General features: G+C 34.3%; 1 protein-coding gene across 10 annotated transcripts in view; it reads left to right on the forward strand.

Annotated features, from left to right (window-relative positions):
* The first annotated feature begins 966 nt into the window (after positions 1–966).
* The window catches only part of LOC110024106 (ent-kaur-16-ene synthase, chloroplastic-like), a 46258-nt gene continuing 29161 nt past the window's right edge, over positions 967–18063 (forward strand). For 2 of the 10 annotated variants that reach the window (XM_020723866.1, XM_020723876.1), the window contains exons 1-4: positions 967–1077; positions 1226–1338; positions 6900–7185; positions 7257–7437. In XM_020723866.1, coding sequence (XP_020579525.1) covers positions 1035–1077; positions 1226–1338; positions 6900–7185; positions 7257–7437 — 623 coding nt within the window. In that variant the 5' untranslated portion in view covers positions 967–1034. Of the gene's footprint in view, positions 1144–1218; positions 1339–6752; positions 6809–6899; positions 7186–7256; positions 7438–18063 lie in introns of all 10 variants that reach the window. The other 8 variants (XM_020723872.1, XM_020723871.1, XM_020723870.1 and 5 more) reach the window with 8 other exon arrangements.

The raw sequence follows: 18063 nt of genomic DNA on the forward strand, positions 1-18063 counted from the left end.
CATAAAATTAGTTACTAAACGATGCCGTGAGGAGGGGCTTATCGACGGGGCGGTTCAATTCCTGAATTAGATCGAGGACTTCAAGTGTATGACCCTTATACCAGTTGAGATTTGTAGATCTCTCGATCGTCTTCAAAGCCGGAGATCAACATGAAGGAGATCTTTTCAAGGTTGGAGCTAACATTCTTCAGGTAGGAGGAGACTTCCTCTATAATTTCATCTCGAAGATTGAAAATTGATTCAAATTTTGGCTTGGATCAAGATCGGATCGAAGTGAGCTATAAGCCAAAACTATAGATCGAAATTTTCTTAGCCGATTCTGAGCCATGTATGGATCGGCTCAAACTGACTTGTGATCGATTCACAATATTGTTTATTAATAAAAATTGCACGTATAGTACTAAGTAAAATTGAATATAACGACTAATTTTGAGCAGGAACATATCCAAATAACTCAAATTGAGTCCGTTAGTTTCAAAATTGAGAACCAATCCAAATAACTCAATTTGAGCCGACTATTTTAGATTTGGAGCTGGATTGATCTCCATTCAATTTCGAGCCGGCTTGACTCAAAACCAAATATAATGAGCCATGAACCACGAGCCGATTTTGAGTGCATTAAATCTATTTAAACCGATTTTAAGCCGATCCCGAATAAGACAGGTATTGGATCATTCACATCCCTAATCCAAATGAAGTTTAGAGGTTTAAAAAAACCAAATTTGAGCGAGCTAATTGTTTGTTCGTATCTAACTTATTAAATTTTTTTTAATAGGCTCGTGCTTGAAATGATTCTCGAATATTATTCATGTGTTTAACTCGAATTATAACATGATTGGTTCCATTCATAATTCATCATTTAAGTTTAATAAATCAAAATATCATGATTAACTTTTAAAAATTATTTTTTAATTCAAAACATTTTCAGATAAAATAGTAAGCAAAAAAGAAATACTGGCCTCGGTACAGCAACCGATCATCTTTCTGCTTAACACCAAAGAGTAAAGGCAAGAAGAGCATCTTCGCGCGTCTGGATGTTGTTCCCAAGTAACTTTGTAGTACTCTATCTGTTGCTCGGTATTTCCTCGTCGTTCATCGATCGATCACTGCGCGTTGCGTGATTTAAGTTTTATTTGGATTTTTGTAAATCTCCAGTCTTACTTTTTTGTTCTTATGGCTAAGCTTCCGGTTCTATGTTTAATTCATCTTTCTTTAAAGTCTGCAGTTGAAGTGAAGGGGATCATCTGGCGGCTGACATGTTTTCTTTTGCTGTTTCTACGGTTGGCTCTTCCGTTGGCGTGGGGAGGAATTTGGTGGCCAATGCAGGCGGTCCTCAAGGTTTACTTTCTGTCTCACCGACCCATCAGTGTTATATTAGCATTGGATGGTTTTCCTTCACATCCTGGATCGTTTTCTAGAATTTGGTTGCCATATATTGAATAAATTGCTTGCTTTTGGATTCGTGTGGATATAAAGTGCAATTTTTTAGTCTGGTGGAATATTGAATTGTTAGACAATAGAATCTGGTAAATTAATTTTGTGATAGATATGTTTACCAACTTGAACAATGGTGCTAGCTATTTGGAGGAAAAATAATTGATGGAAACAATCCATGAGTTGGATTTATTCTTGGAGGCCTACTTTTAATTTGATTGAAGAGCCTTAGGATGTGTGACTTGTGGTTGCAGAATAATTTTTCATTATCTATTTGCCAAACAATGTAATTTCACTTCCGTTTATTATTGGCAGTAATAAAATGCCAATTGTAAAGGAGCTATATTCGGTATAAGTCATATGATTTTATGGGCATAATTGAGCTGCCATGCCAAGCCAAAATTAATGGCATTAGTTGTGATAGATATATGAAGTTTGGTTCATTTTTGACCAGAAGACGTGCAATTTTCTTTTCTGATTTATAGAATTGTTTTTTTGCCATAAGGCCCAATGTCTATTGAAGGTTTATTCGCGATTTGTCATGATAATTTTATATAGTTTTCATATCAAGGATCTCATTAATGTCTTTCACTTCTGTAAGCAATGACTACATGATATCCTTTTTAATTGCCAACCGTACAAGGTGAATTCTAACCTTCTATGTTATAAGGGTGAAAACATATATTTATGAGTTGCCATCATCATTGGCACATTAATTTAGATATAAAATATTATTATTTATCTTGAAATGTCTATGAATAAACCAAAAAAAAAGTGGTTCAAAGTCATTACTTGTGAGAAATTGAGTTGGTTGAGAGGAACAATCTTGTCTGCCTTAGTCCTTTTCAATCACACTCAAACAAAAAATTAAACAGAGTAGAGAGTGTACAAGATTTTTCTTTTAAAAACATAAAAGGGAAATGGTGCCCTAGTCCAAATGAACGTTTTCCATTACTACAACACAATTTTAAGTTATTGTCCTTCTCCATAATTGAAGTTTAGCTCATATAAAAAAATTACTTAGTTGTCAAGAGATAGCTGTTGCATTATTCTTGCTAGAGATAGTGATGACAAAAATCTCAATGGTAATAATCTTGACGTGGGTTTTTCGGGAGATGATTATGAGGCAGGTCTTGTGAAGGGTTGAGATGATGCCGGTCTTGAGGGAAACAATTGTATTAAAAATCTTACTTGTCAGGTGTTGTTGTCAAGATCTTATAGGAGATTGCCGCAACATGAGCCTTACGGGAAATGGCTATAGCATAGCACTTGCAAGGGACTATTATGGCATAAGAGAAGTTTGCATAATTGGTCTTAAGTAGACACATGTATTGAGGTGTAAAGAGGCAATATCGATGCCATGATAGTCAGCACGTCCCATGCGATTCTATGGAAGTAGGATAGCCATGAATGGGAGATAAACTTTGCTTGAACTTCAGGTGGTGCCATTGTTATAGATTGTTGCATCCTTGAAATTGAGTTTGTGGAGTGAGGATCAATTTTTACCTTTTTAGATTATACTAAAATGCGACTTAGTAAAGTAGAGAACGTGGAAAAAATACTTCTATGTGGAAAATTCAAAAACAGAAGAATCATACAGTTTAGCCTAGCTGAAGAATATCCATTAATATAAAAATATATACAAGGTACTTCACTCTTGTAAGTGGAGGAGGTGTCAATATGGAGAAAGAGAATGATTTGTTGACATTAATAGTTACAATGTTCAAAACAACAAGAGGTAGCTGTGATGCAATTATTGTAATAAACAACAACACTTGTCTCAAAGGAGATTGATGTGATGCAAGTCTTGATGACAACTGATTTATTGCAAGTTTGATGGCAGAGAGCCATGACATAAATCTTGAGAAAATGAATGTAATGCTACTCTTGGAGTAGTTAGTTGTGGCCCAAGTTTTGTTCCCAACTATAGTAGAGAGAGCGAATGTTGTAGTGCATATATTGAGCATATCCATGTTTTCAAATGGCAAGTGATGCAACCAAGGTCATTTTAGGTGGTGCACTGATACCGGAACTAATAGAGGATAAAGTGGAATCACGCAAACAAACTTTAAAAAAAAAGTGGAATCACACAACAAACTTTCATTAATATTAAAATAGGGTTACAACATGACTCGAACGGAAATATCAACGCAAAACATAAAAACCACAGCAACAAACACCCCTGCATGTGTCCAAATGGGTGGTGGAGGTCGACTAGAGGAATATGGATGATTTGGAGGGATTACGACAGTCACGGGAGGTGGGCGGTAGTGAATGAAATGTACGGAACTGTAGGGATATCAAGTAGGAAAGGGTTGTAGGTGGTTGACAGCGGTAGTGGGGGTGGTTAGGAGGAGCTTGAAAGGAGTTAGGAAGGTGGGACATCGGTAATAACATGCAGGAAGGGGAAATAGCTGGGTGGCAGGGTGACAGAGGGAGAATTCGACGACTGAAGAGTGGGGAGGAGAAGGATTGAGGAAGGTAAGAAGGGAGGATACGATCACTACCTTGGAGAGGATACAACCAGAGCACTACCACCTCTTCGGACACAGTTCACAAGGGGAAATAAACTCTACATAGGAGATCAAAAGACAACTCTACTAGCACTATCCTTTCACTTTTAGGAGACAACAATTTATAGGCTCCCTTCGGACAAAGGAAGCTTCTACACAAAGGAAGAGAGCAGGAAGCCAATAAAAATTTAGAAAACCTAAAATTCCACTATTGGCGCCTATTTGGATCGCTCAGGTTCGTGATCCCCACCCACCCTTGTTCCCGCGGAGGTTTGCTAGCCTTCTGCCCGCAAAAACGAAGCGCCCGCATCGGGTGTTGACTTAACGTCCGTGTCAGTCTCCTGTGGTTGGGGGAGCTTCGACTTCACATGTCAAAGTTTTTGTTTCGTTGTCAGTCACCTTGGATCCCAATGTTGACTGCATTGTCGCGTGAGGTATTTGAGGGTCTTTCCCAGCTTGCATGCAAATGTCCATATCGACCAATCCATTTCGGGCAGCTCCTCCTGAGGTTGTGAATTATTCTTACACTGTTGAATCTTCCCAAAGTAACCCGTGATCGGTTCAAACAAGCATGTAGTGAGAGTAATCCGACCTTTCTTGCATGGTGGTGGTTTTGATAGTATGACATCGACCTGACATAACCTCGGCTGTATCTGTCCTGTATCTGGGGCGGGTGTCTCAGTCATTTCGTTTGGTGTCATTACTAAAACTGGTCCCACTGATGCTGCTCTGGTGATAAGGGATCCTGTGACCCCGGACTCTATCGAAGGAAGGAGGGTGATGCACATCCCGTTTTTTGTAAAAGAATACTTGTTTTTAATTTATCGTGCTGAGCCTTCCGGTCAAATTGCCACGGTATTCCCAATAGAAGGTGACGAGCATCCATGGAAACTACGCCACATCATACCTGGTACTGTAGCTGGCTCTCAATTAAAAACTTTACCAAGCATCTCGATCAATGCTGACCCAATTCTCTTTTTTAGCCACGTCATTGAAAATGGCTGGGAATGCTTCTGAACTGCTGGTCTCAATTTCTCTAACATTTGTGTTGATGTCACATTCTTTCTACTTCCGCCGTCGATAATGAGACTGCGTACCTTTTCTTTTACAGTGCAGTGAGTGTAGAATATGTTGTGGCGAAGCCACTGCGAATTTCTAGTGCCCTTAGTCTTTAGGATCCTTCGAAACACGAGCGCCTCTCCTTCATCTGGGGGAAGCTGATACTCCTCATTCTGTTCCTCAGCTTTCTCCTTATCTCTAATCTCTTCCACGGCGCCTTGCTCAGCAAGTGAGACTACTCTGCTTGTGGGATAGTTGGAGGCTAAGTGACCGTAACCATGACATTTGAAACATTTCCTGGCTGGTATAACGTTGGAGGTGTTACCTTTCTTCTATTTTTTCTCGCTCTGATTTGGACTGTCATCTCCGTGTCCGAGTTGGCTAGTCTCTCCCGGGGTGCCCTTGTTGGTCGTGGTGATTGTAGGTGGCTGCTTGTCGGAAGGTTGTTGCCTAAAGGATGATTGTTGGTAGGCTACCCCTGGACAAAGGAAGCTTCTACACAAAGGAAGAGAGTGGGAAGTTTAGAAAAATCTATAAAACCTAAAATTCCACTGGTGGCGACTTTTTGGATCGCATAGGTTTGCGATCCCCACCCGCTCACTGTTCCTGCGAAGGTTTGCGGGTCTTCTATATGCGAAGACGAAGCGCCTGCAATCGGGCACCGCCCTAGCACATGCGTCATGCACTCTCTGTGACTATCATGATGACAAGATCATCGTGAATGGGAGAGTATAATTATTTAGTTTCAATTCTCCGCGAGTGAATCTCTTTTCATCATGTTAGGAAACACGTGTGATGCAATTATTGCAGCAAAATTATAGCCATAGATGGGAGAGGAGCGATGCTCGGGATAAAAAAGACTTGAGAGCTATTTTGCCATAAAGAAAAATTTGTGTCGTAGTCATCTCTCATAAGACATATCATTGCTGTCTCCACATCCATCTACCTTAAGACTCATAATGTTGCCTTCTCCCACAAAATCTACTTTGTTATCTCTTGTAGGACCTTCACCGATGCCATGCAATGTCTTGTGAGACGTGCTATGCTTACTTTTGTGTATGTTGGTATTTGCAATTACCAACAACAATAAGCATTCAACTTTCTTGCTTTATATTCACACATCCAACTATAAGAAAGGGGTTTATGTAGTAACTTATTTCCTGCTAGTCAAAATAATTCAATTAGTTGAGGCTTTGTAGCTCTTAAGCTTTTATTTTCCTGATATTTCATTTAGAAATCCTGCATTTTTACTATCGACTTAACTATTTTTTTGTAAGATTGAAATATGCTATGGTGCTCCAGATCTATGCACACTATCGGCTCAATTTTTGCAATCAAAACTTGACCTAGAGTAAGCGATATACCTTTCATTTTTTTATTGCTTGGATAAATGCCCAATTGCATGAACAAGTTCAAACCCTGAAACTTATCTCGATTATTGAGCAAACAAATTAATGTGTGAATTGAAATAGAAACTTGGTTCAGAAGTTTTAGTTGAAAGTTCTATGAGTCAAGATGAGAAGTTGTACATTCATTTTCTATTTATTTTACTGTTTGCGTCACTATTACACAAAATCCACCCTTTGTCTAGTTTTCCATGTGATTACCCATGGTAGGCTAGTGTCATTGCCTTAAAATGAAATAAACACTTTAAAATCTTTCATTTTTCCCCCCATTGAACTTATCAGATATTTATTTGCCTTATGTATGTCATAATTTCATGATGTTTTTTTAAATTTCTGCTAGCAACAAATCTGGATCAAGGACAAAATAATATTCTTAGTGACGATCATTCACATGTGGTACGAAAGACAACTTCGCCCTGATAAGAATGTTATGATTTTGCTTATTATGGATTGATACTTGACCTAAAACTTTTGAAATGATTTGCAGAATTCTAAAAATTTCTTGGACAAAATTAGGGAGAGGTTACTAAAGGTAGAACTCTCAGTGTCTGCTTATGATACTGCTTGGGTTGCAATGGTTCCATCTTCAAGATTTCCTGGAACTCCTTACTTTCCTGAATGTGTTGATTGGATAATAGATAACCAGCTTCTTGATGGCTCATGGATCTCCAACCATCACAAGCCTTATGCAACCAAAGAGGCACTTTCATCCACTTTGGCTTGTGTGCTGGCACTTAGGCGATGGAATGTTGGTGAGGAGTATGTCAGAAAAGGTACTTGTAAAAGAACCTCCTCTTAAGCTTTAATAAATGTTATGGACTTAATTTGAGACTCTTTATTGCAGGACTCTCCTTCATTGGATCAAATTTCTCCTCCAGTATAAATGAGCAATTACAAACTCCTGTTGGCTTTAGTATTATATTTCCTGGCATGATTAGTTATGCAATAGAAATGGGTTTGGATCTTCCATTGAGAGAATGTGACATAGATGCAATGTTTTCCATGAGAGAAGTAGAACTTAGAAGGTATGAGACTCGTTGCAGAGTATGCTTCACAATTAATTGGTTTATTTGTGTTGTCAACTTACTTTAGAAAAACAAATAGATTTGATTCAAGCAAATACTGGATGCTCTGCATTCCAAAATGTTGGTAGAATTTGAACATGAAGCTGTACACACTATTGACAATTAATTATCATCCTTTGACACAACGTAAACCCACTTATTTTGTGAATAAATCAATAATTCAACTCGGGGATGTATTTAGGTGATTGAGGTATAGCAATGTTAAGCTATATTTGGAACATCAATCATTTTATTATTTCTATAGAAGTAGCCTTTGCATATGTCGTCAGCTAGTATGAAGAAAGTTTACCTTGGCTAGTTTAGTGTATCAGAGCTAGTTCATGTAGATTTGCAAGGACATTAATTAGAAATAACATTGCATTATTTTCATCTCTAATAGAAACGTAAATGTGCTTCCACCTTCCAATCCAATTCTCACTTCCTTTCTTTTTTGATATGATGTTAACGATTCAATATTGGATGTTGGATTGAATTAATAAGTTCCCACACTTTGTCATCCCGACCTATTGCAAATGTAGGCTAAATATCCTTGTACATTGAAACCCTCTTCCTTGATGAAATTCCAAAATGAATATCTTTTTATTGACACTTCAGTGCGGTAATTCATTAGGACCTATGCTCACACAAAACAAATAGGAAGCCAAACTTCTTGCTTGCACATTCTAACTCGAAACTTTCTTGATTTTTGAAATAATGCAAAGGCTTTCAATGCCATATTATTTTTAGTTTGTGATGTATATAAATCATACTAAAAGCTGATTAATACACAGTTAACATTCTATTTTCTAATGTTAAAGAGCTGATTGTTTCAAGACACTTAGACATTTATCTAACTGAAATATTATCATGATGCAATATTGGGCTTTAGTAATTTAATTTTTAAACATATTTCTTGAGTAACTATTGAAATTCATGTCCATGTAGTGTACAATGTCCTCTTACATTTTATGATTTTACTCGAAAGGTCTCTTTGTATGTGAGCTCCAAAATTTCAGAAAAGAAAACTATTATACAAACATGAATATGATTTTAATGTGGTTCAACAATTTTCTTACATCCATGGGAGGCAGCGAGTGACTACAAACTTAGAAAAAGAAAATAGTCAAGATTTCTTTCAAGATTGTTACACTTATACAAAAGCTATTACAAATTTGAGGAGTTGTTTATGAGATAATTTCAAGTGAAGATAAAGAATATTTAATCTCTTAACATTAATAAATAATATCCATCCAACATTTGAGGCACATGCCTCAAGGTGCTCCTCATATAGAGGTGTAAAATGTTGTCTTTGCTCGTAAGCCTCACGTTCAATAGTGAGACCTATGCCTTTTTTGTCTGAGGCATTTGGCTCAAAGCACAAGTTTTGAGGCATTTGGCTCAAAGCATAAGTTTTGAGGCATTTGAACTAGTATCTTAGTTAGTTTATGCAAAAATATTATTTGTATATACTACCTTTAGGGGAATTTACATACATAGCACCCAATTCTTATGCATTTACTTGTCTCACATCCAAACTTTGTTTTTTACACCTAAAGCACCTTTTCCCATGTAAGAAAAGGTGGAAATAGTGTTAGCCACCTTTTCATACATAGGTTAGGGTGTTTAGGGTAAAAATCAAAGTTTAGGTTTGAGATAAGTAAATGCATAAGAATTGGGTGCTATGTATGTAAATTTTCATATATTTAATTATATTATACTTTTATTTTTATATCTAATACATCTTAAAAGTTAAAAAAGATGGTTTAAGCTTGATGACTAGATTTTGTTATTATTTTTATTTTATTTTAGATTATGTTAGATCTCATGTTAATTAATCTAGAGAATAAAATAGATAATATTTTGGTTGAAGAAGTATTGAAAGATGCAATGAGACAATCAAATAATGATAACATTATTACAAATGATGATTCTTCAAAAGATTGTCAAAATGAGGATGATTAGGGCTGTAATCGAGTCGAGCCGAGTCGAGTATATCATATTTCGAACATGGCTTGGTATAATTATAAGTTGTTCATGTTCAGTTTTAGCTTGTGTCGAGCTTTCATATATTGTTCAAGCTTGACTTGTTTAAATTTTTTAATATTTAAACTTGATTTGTTTACGATAAGTGAACCGGTATTTAAACGAACCAAAAATTCAAACAATTATCTAGATTTTCATATAAAAAATTCAACAAATAATTTTATAAATCTGATTGCACATATTAATTTATTGATTATAAACTCTGTAAAAATGAAATGTAGCTCATGAATCATGATTATATAGAATGTAATCTCTCATATTTTAACATGATCATACTCATACTTCCAAGTTTGCACCCGACTCTCAAATTTAAATGTAGGTGTTGGTTTTCCTATGGTGAAATGAGCTTGTTGTTTTCCTAGCTTTTTTGGAAATCTTATAGATGTCTTTTATATTGAGTTGTTACACCATCATTATTCTTAATTATATATAACTTAACATTATTGCACTGCATTTTTTGAACACCACTTTTAAATTAGATAGAATTTATGAGCAGAGTGAGAGATATACAAGATACTAGAGTATCAGAAATCCTTGTACACCACGATCTCGTCATTGCATTCGATGCTTGCACACGCGAGCAACTCAGGGTTTCGTATGTTTCGGGCAAAATTGGGAGACACAAAATTGTGAGAGGCCAGAGGGAAAGTGAGGTTTGCGGGGTTTAAATGTTAATTTTTAGGGGCATTTCATACATACCACATAAATCTTATATATTTTCACATCTAACATCTAAACTATAATAAAATTAATATATAATTAATAATTAATTAAAAATATTATTAACATAATAATAATATTTTATTATTAAAACTATAATTAAATAAATTATACTTAATCAAATTTCATTTAAATAGTATATCATATATAAAACGAGTTACTATCGAATTTAATATCGAGTATTTAACGAGTTAGTATTTGAACAACAAACGTGTTTGTTCGTGAACATAAATGAACAAGTTCGACTATGTTCATATTTAGTTTATTTAAACTCTGAGTTTTTAAAAATTGTTCAAGCTTGTTTATTTACTAATTTGAACGAACATGATCGAGTCTTAATCGAGTCGAGCTCGAGTTGTTCATCGAGTGCATTGTTTCATTTATAGCCCTAAGGATGAGGCTACTGTGGATCTTGATCGTCAATGTGTATTCAAAATTTTAAGTAAATACTTACCCCTAATTCTCATTTCAAAATTTAAATTGAGATTTGTTGTAAATTTCTTTTTGATGATAATGGAATCATTATATTAGTGATTTTTCATACTTAATTTATGAGTTCTTTTTCCAATTTTGAGGCTTACATCTAGATTTGCTTCGAAGCTTGTGCCCCATGTCATTAAACCTTCATATGTATTTGATCGATTTTATGGTATATGTAGTAATCTTTTATAGCAACTCATGCTGTAGATTTTGTGGGAGCCTACTATGTAGGCTTTGTGGTATCCTTCTTTGTAAGTTTTGTGGTATCCTTCATTTTGAACATTGTGTTAGCTTTTGTTTGAGATTTTGTGGTAGAATTGGGCTTCATTTTCAACAATCTCCACGTTCATGAGCTTCCTCCAAAAATAATATAGCCTCCATTGTGGCCTTAAGTGCCGGACTTAAAAAAAATTTTGATTGGTTCCAAGTGTTATTGGCTTTTAATCCCAAAATCAGCTTCATTAGCATATCTACATGATTATGAGTAGTCCCGATTTTCCAATGTAGATTTTCACATTCTACAATTTCCTTAATAAATATTTACCAACCGTCAATATACTTGTTGTGATCATGATGGACTTGAGTTTTTCTCAAAGAAATTGCCCATTGGAAATATTTATTTATTTATTTTTGACAACTCCAAATTCTTTGATCAAATTGTGAAGTCAAGTGACTTCTTTGATATCACGACTTGGCCCAAGAGGTAATAAAATGAGAATAAACGATCAAATGAAGTTTAAATTATAAATTGATTTCTAGTTCAAGATCAAAATAAAATCTAAGAACCTTTTAATAGTATCCACTTCCTCGTACACAAAAAAATTATATAAGTCTAAACAAAAGAAATATTTACAGTGGAAAGAATACATTTCTCTTGTTGGGTTTGCTTGCAATATACAATTTCTCTTCTTTTACTCATTTATTCCTTTAGACCAATTCATAAATATTTTATTAAATAAAATAATTAGTTATCATCATAATAAAGTTGGTCAACTACAATTTTAAATCATAAGCGTTCAAAGAAAAAAAAAAAAAAGAAAAAAACATTATTCATGCTAGCTGTTACTTTAAACTATAAGCAAAATAATAATGTTCAGAACAGTTTAATAACAATTATGAACATAAGTTTTATTTAAAATTTAAAGTGAAGTATGATTGTAACAGTGTTATTTTTATCTATGCATATAACGGTCAAATGATATAACGACTTAATATGTTTTTACGCATATTTTTTTATTTCTATATATTAATACATTCATCTTGGAAGCACTTTCTACACATATTCTAACACAGAACTAATAAGTTCTTTGTTAGAATAGTGCTATATTGACCATGTCTACTATTATTTGAGGTAGAAATGAACAAATTCACACTTTGTTGACACAACAAAGAGTGAGCTTTATTTTCATCATTATATGAGGTCAAAGGTAAAGTCATTAATGCATGGCACAATTGCACCACAGTTAGTATCATAAGTGAGTGAGCTTCATTTGTTAACATGCATATACAAGCATTCCTATACACATTGTTTTGGTTACATTCTTCTTAACATAAAATATCTTTTTATGAGGAAATATTGTATAGTACAAAATAAATAGTTATGAAATTACATTAACATATGCTTTTCACTCTTAATTGTTTGACAGATCGATTAAGAAGAAAGATAAATCAATTGCCATCTGTAAATTATTCTTATTATAATTTATTATATCAAAATAAAATGAGTAAATCATAAACATATTCACAAAGTGCAAAAGATTTAGAAGTAACAAAATTTCATTCTAACTTAGAAATAAAATTACCAGCCATTGAAGCATTGTATGGCCTTGTTCTTAGAAGATTTAGTTTGCCTTTCTTGCTAATGTGCCCGCAGTTCAATGCTGATTCAACATATTGTACACATTGTTAAATACATAACTTGACTCCAATGTTAAGTAATTTAGAACTTATGTTTTTGCTTCTTTCAAATTTTCTACACTTGTAATTGCACTACATATTGATTAGAATTATTAAATAATGAATATAACCATGCATTCAGAACACTTATAACCTTTCCAACAATTTGTTAATTTATATTAATCAACTAGCAAAATTCTTATTGATTCTTTCTAAATAAACTTTATTGAATTTCATGCTTTATGTTTTAGTTCAAAGGAAATATCAATCCTAAAACTTTATGCAAATCATATTGCTACATCTATTAACTTATCTCAACATTTAACATAAACCATATAATTAAGCATTTTAAATACTATATACATTACTTGCTTCAAAGGAAGATGGACATAAAAACATATACTAATAATTTTATGGTTAAAGTTTTGCCTTAGTTCGTTAAATTAAAAGACTACTGACATACAATCATTAATCCTTTTAATTAAAGGCAATTTAAAGTTGATTACATAAATCTTGTAATTCATCACCAATGAAGATTTTGTATCCACTTCTAGAAACTTGCATTATTTCTTTCAAATCATGTTTATTTTCTTAAGAAAAGAAAAGCAGAAATATGAAATAAAATGGACTTGAGGCTTATCTTAAATTAAATGAGAATAAGTAGAAAGAAATCGTTAAATTTTTTTTTCTCCTAAAATTGGCGAACGCTGCAACTACAATAATTAGGGTTTGATCCCTTACAATCCCTCTCACGCTTGACTTCTTTCCTGTGCTGTTTGGCCATTCGCTAGCTCCACTTGCTCAATTCCTTCCTTTGTCTCCTTTTTTGTTGCTCACTGAGTTCGGTTCCTACTTTTATTAGTCTCCCCTTTAAAAAAGGGAATTGACTAATATCGGTTTAGTTGAATTGGTGCTAGTCAACCCAAATATCTTTGAATTTATATTTTTCTTATAAAGGAAATTTATCAATAACTTGATTATTATGACTAGAATAAATTTGATTTGAATATAGTCAATGATTATTAAATATTTTCAGTAATTAAATCTTGCTAGAATCATTATTACTATTTTACTTAAAATCTATTCTAATATTTCAATTAAATCCATATAATTTTGGGTTATTACTTCTGCAATGTTAATTTTCAACTTAAACTAGTCTTACTAACTTCATATATCCAAATCAATATCAAAATAAAAATTGACATATCTAATTAGAAGATTTGTGATCTTCTTAATTTTCTTGAACTTTAGGGCAACATTCACGGTAACCATGAATATATTGTAGAATCAATTTCATTGCATGTCAGCAGCCTTTATCAGAGCTGTGCATGCACGAACACACGATACTAATTGTATGTTAAATATTGGGTCCTGTACACCATCACATACATCAAGGCACTTATTGAGTTTATATATTGATCACCACTGCTTTTTTTATCACTTGTGCTTAGAGACATTGATGAACTTAATGCAAGGTTAAAAGAATACCATTTGTTTAGATTTTTCATCAATACCAAATCTCTAGAGTACTTTTTTTGGATATTATGCCACTTTCATGCAAACTATACCTTTACCTTTCTCTTACTTGATCTCCATCTCAAAAAACTTCTTTGCCTCTCCAAGGTTCTTCATCTTAAAGTTTGAGTTTAACTAAGCTCTCAATTTGCCAATCTCCACTTTACTCTTGGATAATATCAATGCATAAGTGTAAGTAGATGAACATATTATGTCAGAATTTTCTCCCGAACTAACTATATGAGTACTTTTGTTTTTTATAAAGTTATCAAATTATTTGTATCATTATTTTGGTGATTGCTTTAATCATTAGAGTGACTTGCTCAATTTGGAAGCCCAATTCTCATGTTCATGAATTTAATCCTATTAGTCGAAACATGCAATTTTTTTTTTATTTTCATAAAGAAATATAGTTTTTACATCTAGTTCAGCTAAATCATGGTCAGTTTGTGTAGCCAAAACTAATAAGAATAAAATAGAATATTTAAAAATTGATGAAAAGAATTCATTGTACTTTATTTCAGTTTTTTGAGTGTAACATTTAATTACTAATCTAGTTTTGTACATAATATTGTCTTTTTAGGAGCACCTTTCTTTTTTGAAAATACTTATTTGTAGCTAAACTTTTTTAATCATTTAGAGGGGAGCCAACTCTCAAATTCCTTTTTTTTAATGGAGCAATCTCATCTCCTTATCTATTGTCACATTTCACTTATATGTTGTACATCTTTTTAATTCTATGGAATGTCATCTCCGGCGATTGCAAGTGTATATACTGCTATTTTAGTGCATTCAAATATTCTTTCAATCTATTTGTGGTAATAAATTTCAGTTATTGTCTGATGTTTGGTGTTGATGATGATTTTGGCTCTTCCACCTCAATTGAAATTTTATTTTCTCTATCAAATTCATCTTCAAAATGATTTATAGTTGATTTTAATTTATATGAATCTTACACTCCACCTACTAAAAATATTTTTATTTTTTATTCTCTTTTCTCTTAGGCTGGCTATTTCAACATCACAAACTTGTCAAATATATCATCACAAGTAACTCAATCTTATTTTCTTAGCATTTCATAAAAATAAAATATTTAAGTCTTTCATTAAAATATTTAATTCTTTCATTAAAACCCTTCAAAATTTTTATCCTTTCATAGGAAAAGAAGCAGGACATCTAAATATATTTATGCGATCATAACCATAAATAAGAGTTTTTTCATCTAGTGTTGATGAATAATCTGTTGAAAATACAAGAAGCTTTTGATAAGAATTTTTCCCAAAATGCCTTGCTCAATGTGGATAGGAATAACATGCATCATATCTTATTAACCAAAGTATGATTCATTCGTTCTGTCATGCTATTTTATTGTAATGTTCCAGTTAAATTAAACTGTTTAATTCTTCCTTCATTTTGGCAAATGTTTTGAAATAAATTTTACTTTTATTCCCATCCATAATTAGATCCAGGCCCTTTAATTTCTTTATTAGTCTAATGTGCCTCTGTTGCTATGCATCGTAATACTAAATTTGACTCTTGTTATTTGCCTTAAACACAGTGCTTGTAAAAGTCAGGTTTCCAGCACTTGACTCCTTTTAATAAATCTTTTTAGATCAAGTTTTGTAGAACCTTTTTCCAACAAGCTAATAGTGTATATGACTTAGTCGAGAAGTATTGTATGAATCACTATTTCTGACAGGTGCTTTTCACATGACTGGCATGCCCATCAAGGAAATATAATTTTTTTTAGTGCTCTGCATAACCAAATGTGCTTCTCATTTCATCTTTAGGACTTCACCTTTCATAGACACATTATAACCACTAGTTTTAACACTCCTAGTAAGATTTTATTCTACTTGAGATCAGGAACATATCTAAATTCCACATGGCATCTAATTTTTTCATCATGTATTTTCAAGCGTAATTCCTCCATACCTCTTAGTCGATAGGTGTTATAATTTCTCATTAGCACAACTTTTCCATTAAGCTCCTTAAAACTTAAAAATTAATGTCGATAGAGTTGAGTTATATAAAGTTTGATTAGGGTTGTAATAGGGTTGATTTCAAAAACCCAGGCTTTAGGTTTGTAGGCAATAGTCTACTAGGGGAAGAGTGTGAGTAGACTAAGATAGTCCACATACATCCATTTATCACTACATCATTGATGTCATGAAGTTGACAACAATTTTTAATGTAGATAACAACTCTCAAAATAGAAATTGGATGGGAGAGAAATAACATGATTTCAGAAAGTCAAGTGATGATGCTCTGAAGTAAGTGGACTAAGAGACAAATGAAGACTTTGTATGGATGAATATAAGAGACTCTCATGAGTTTGTGTTGAGTAGGGCCTCAACTTCAATGGTTGCTACTACTTAACCTGGCAAAATCATTGATGAATTGCGACTCAAACCTAAACGACATTGGTATAATCGATGAAAGAACATCCAATTTTTTTGCCCAAGAGCTTTTGCAAACCTATGAATTGGTGCTTCCTGAAATCAAATCCAAGCTAGTACAATGATAACTTCACTTGAGGTGGAGCATTGGATTGTTTCAATTTAGAAGGTCTTTCAAGGTACGAAATTCCTAGTAGCAAAGAAGATTGCACTAGTAAAATCTATGGGGTAGAGTGTTACACATATATGGGAGCCGGTCCTCCCTGGACCGGCTGAAAACAGCGCAAACGATCCACAAACGGCCAGTCTTGGCGACAAAAAGGAGTAGGACGAACGGGGGGAGCTGTAGAAGGAAAGGGAAGCGTGTGGTCCAATAGGGCCATAATCACCTATGCAAGGAGGAGAAATTAAGGGAGTTTGGAGGGAAAATAGGAAGAAAAGTTATTGAAATGGTGGGAGGAGATTCTATTAAGGGAATAATCCAGGGTTTGCTTTCTTTATGCATGTTTTTGTATGGCTGCTGTTTTCTTTTCTTTTTGTGGAGTCCCTAGCGACGTCTAGGGTGTGGAAGAGCCGATCTACCTCTCGAAAGTAGATCAAGTGTGTATCTTGCTTGTTTTGTAAGAGCAACCCTTGTTTGTGTTTCTTTCACTTATTTACTGCTGTTTCGTGCGGTTTGTTCACTGATTTTGGTGCCGAGGCGTATCAAATTGGTATCAGAGCATAGATCTTGGTGGGATGACAAAAAAGAAAATTGATGTGCTAGAAGGAGAGGTAGAGGAAATCTAATCTGGAATGAAAGAAAGGTTTGCAACCATGGAGAATAGATTTTATTCTATTAAAAGTTGATTGAATGATGGATTTGAAGGCATAGGGGAAATGTGAGAGATGATGAAAAAGCTCATGGAGATACAATTCAAGGCTATGCCGACCACTTTAGTTGCAAACCCTAACCAAGGGTTGATCAAGGAATCCTTAGCCGTGTCAAAAGAGAAGGAGATCGAGTGAGAACACAAAAAAGAAGACATCATCTACCTAAAAGAGCGCCTTCCTAGGACTCTGAGAGGAGGGGGAGTGGAGACTTCCGATGGAGAGGGATGGGTTGAAAATTGGAGAAGGGATGGAGGAAGGGGCACGAAAGAGTATGATTGAGGGAGGAGGGAATCAAGAGTGGGATGCGCCTATCACATACATGGGGGAATTTCCGGAGGGAGAGGAAGTTGGGTTGGAGATGCAAGGGTCAGAAAAATGAAAATGCTGATCTTTGAAGGGGAGAATGCACATGGATGGGTGTATCAGGTGACACATTACTTTGCAATCAACAGGTTCACTGAGGAAGAAAAGCTCATTGTAGTGGGGTTATATTTGGAGGGGAAGGCTTTAGCGTGGTTCCAGTGAATGGAGGCAAGCTATCCGATGCACTCATGGGAGTAGTTTAAGGATTGTTTGTTGAAACGTTTCCAAGCCATCAGGAAAGAGACCTACACGAACAATTCCACTCTCTGACTCAGGTGGGGACTGTTATGGAATGCCG

The sequence above is a fragment of the Phalaenopsis equestris genome, unplaced genomic scaffold, assembly GCF_001263595.1.
Source record: "Phalaenopsis equestris unplaced genomic scaffold, ASM126359v1 Scaffold000247, whole genome shotgun sequence".
Classification (NCBI taxonomy): Eukaryota; Viridiplantae; Streptophyta; class Magnoliopsida; order Asparagales; family Orchidaceae; genus Phalaenopsis; species Phalaenopsis equestris.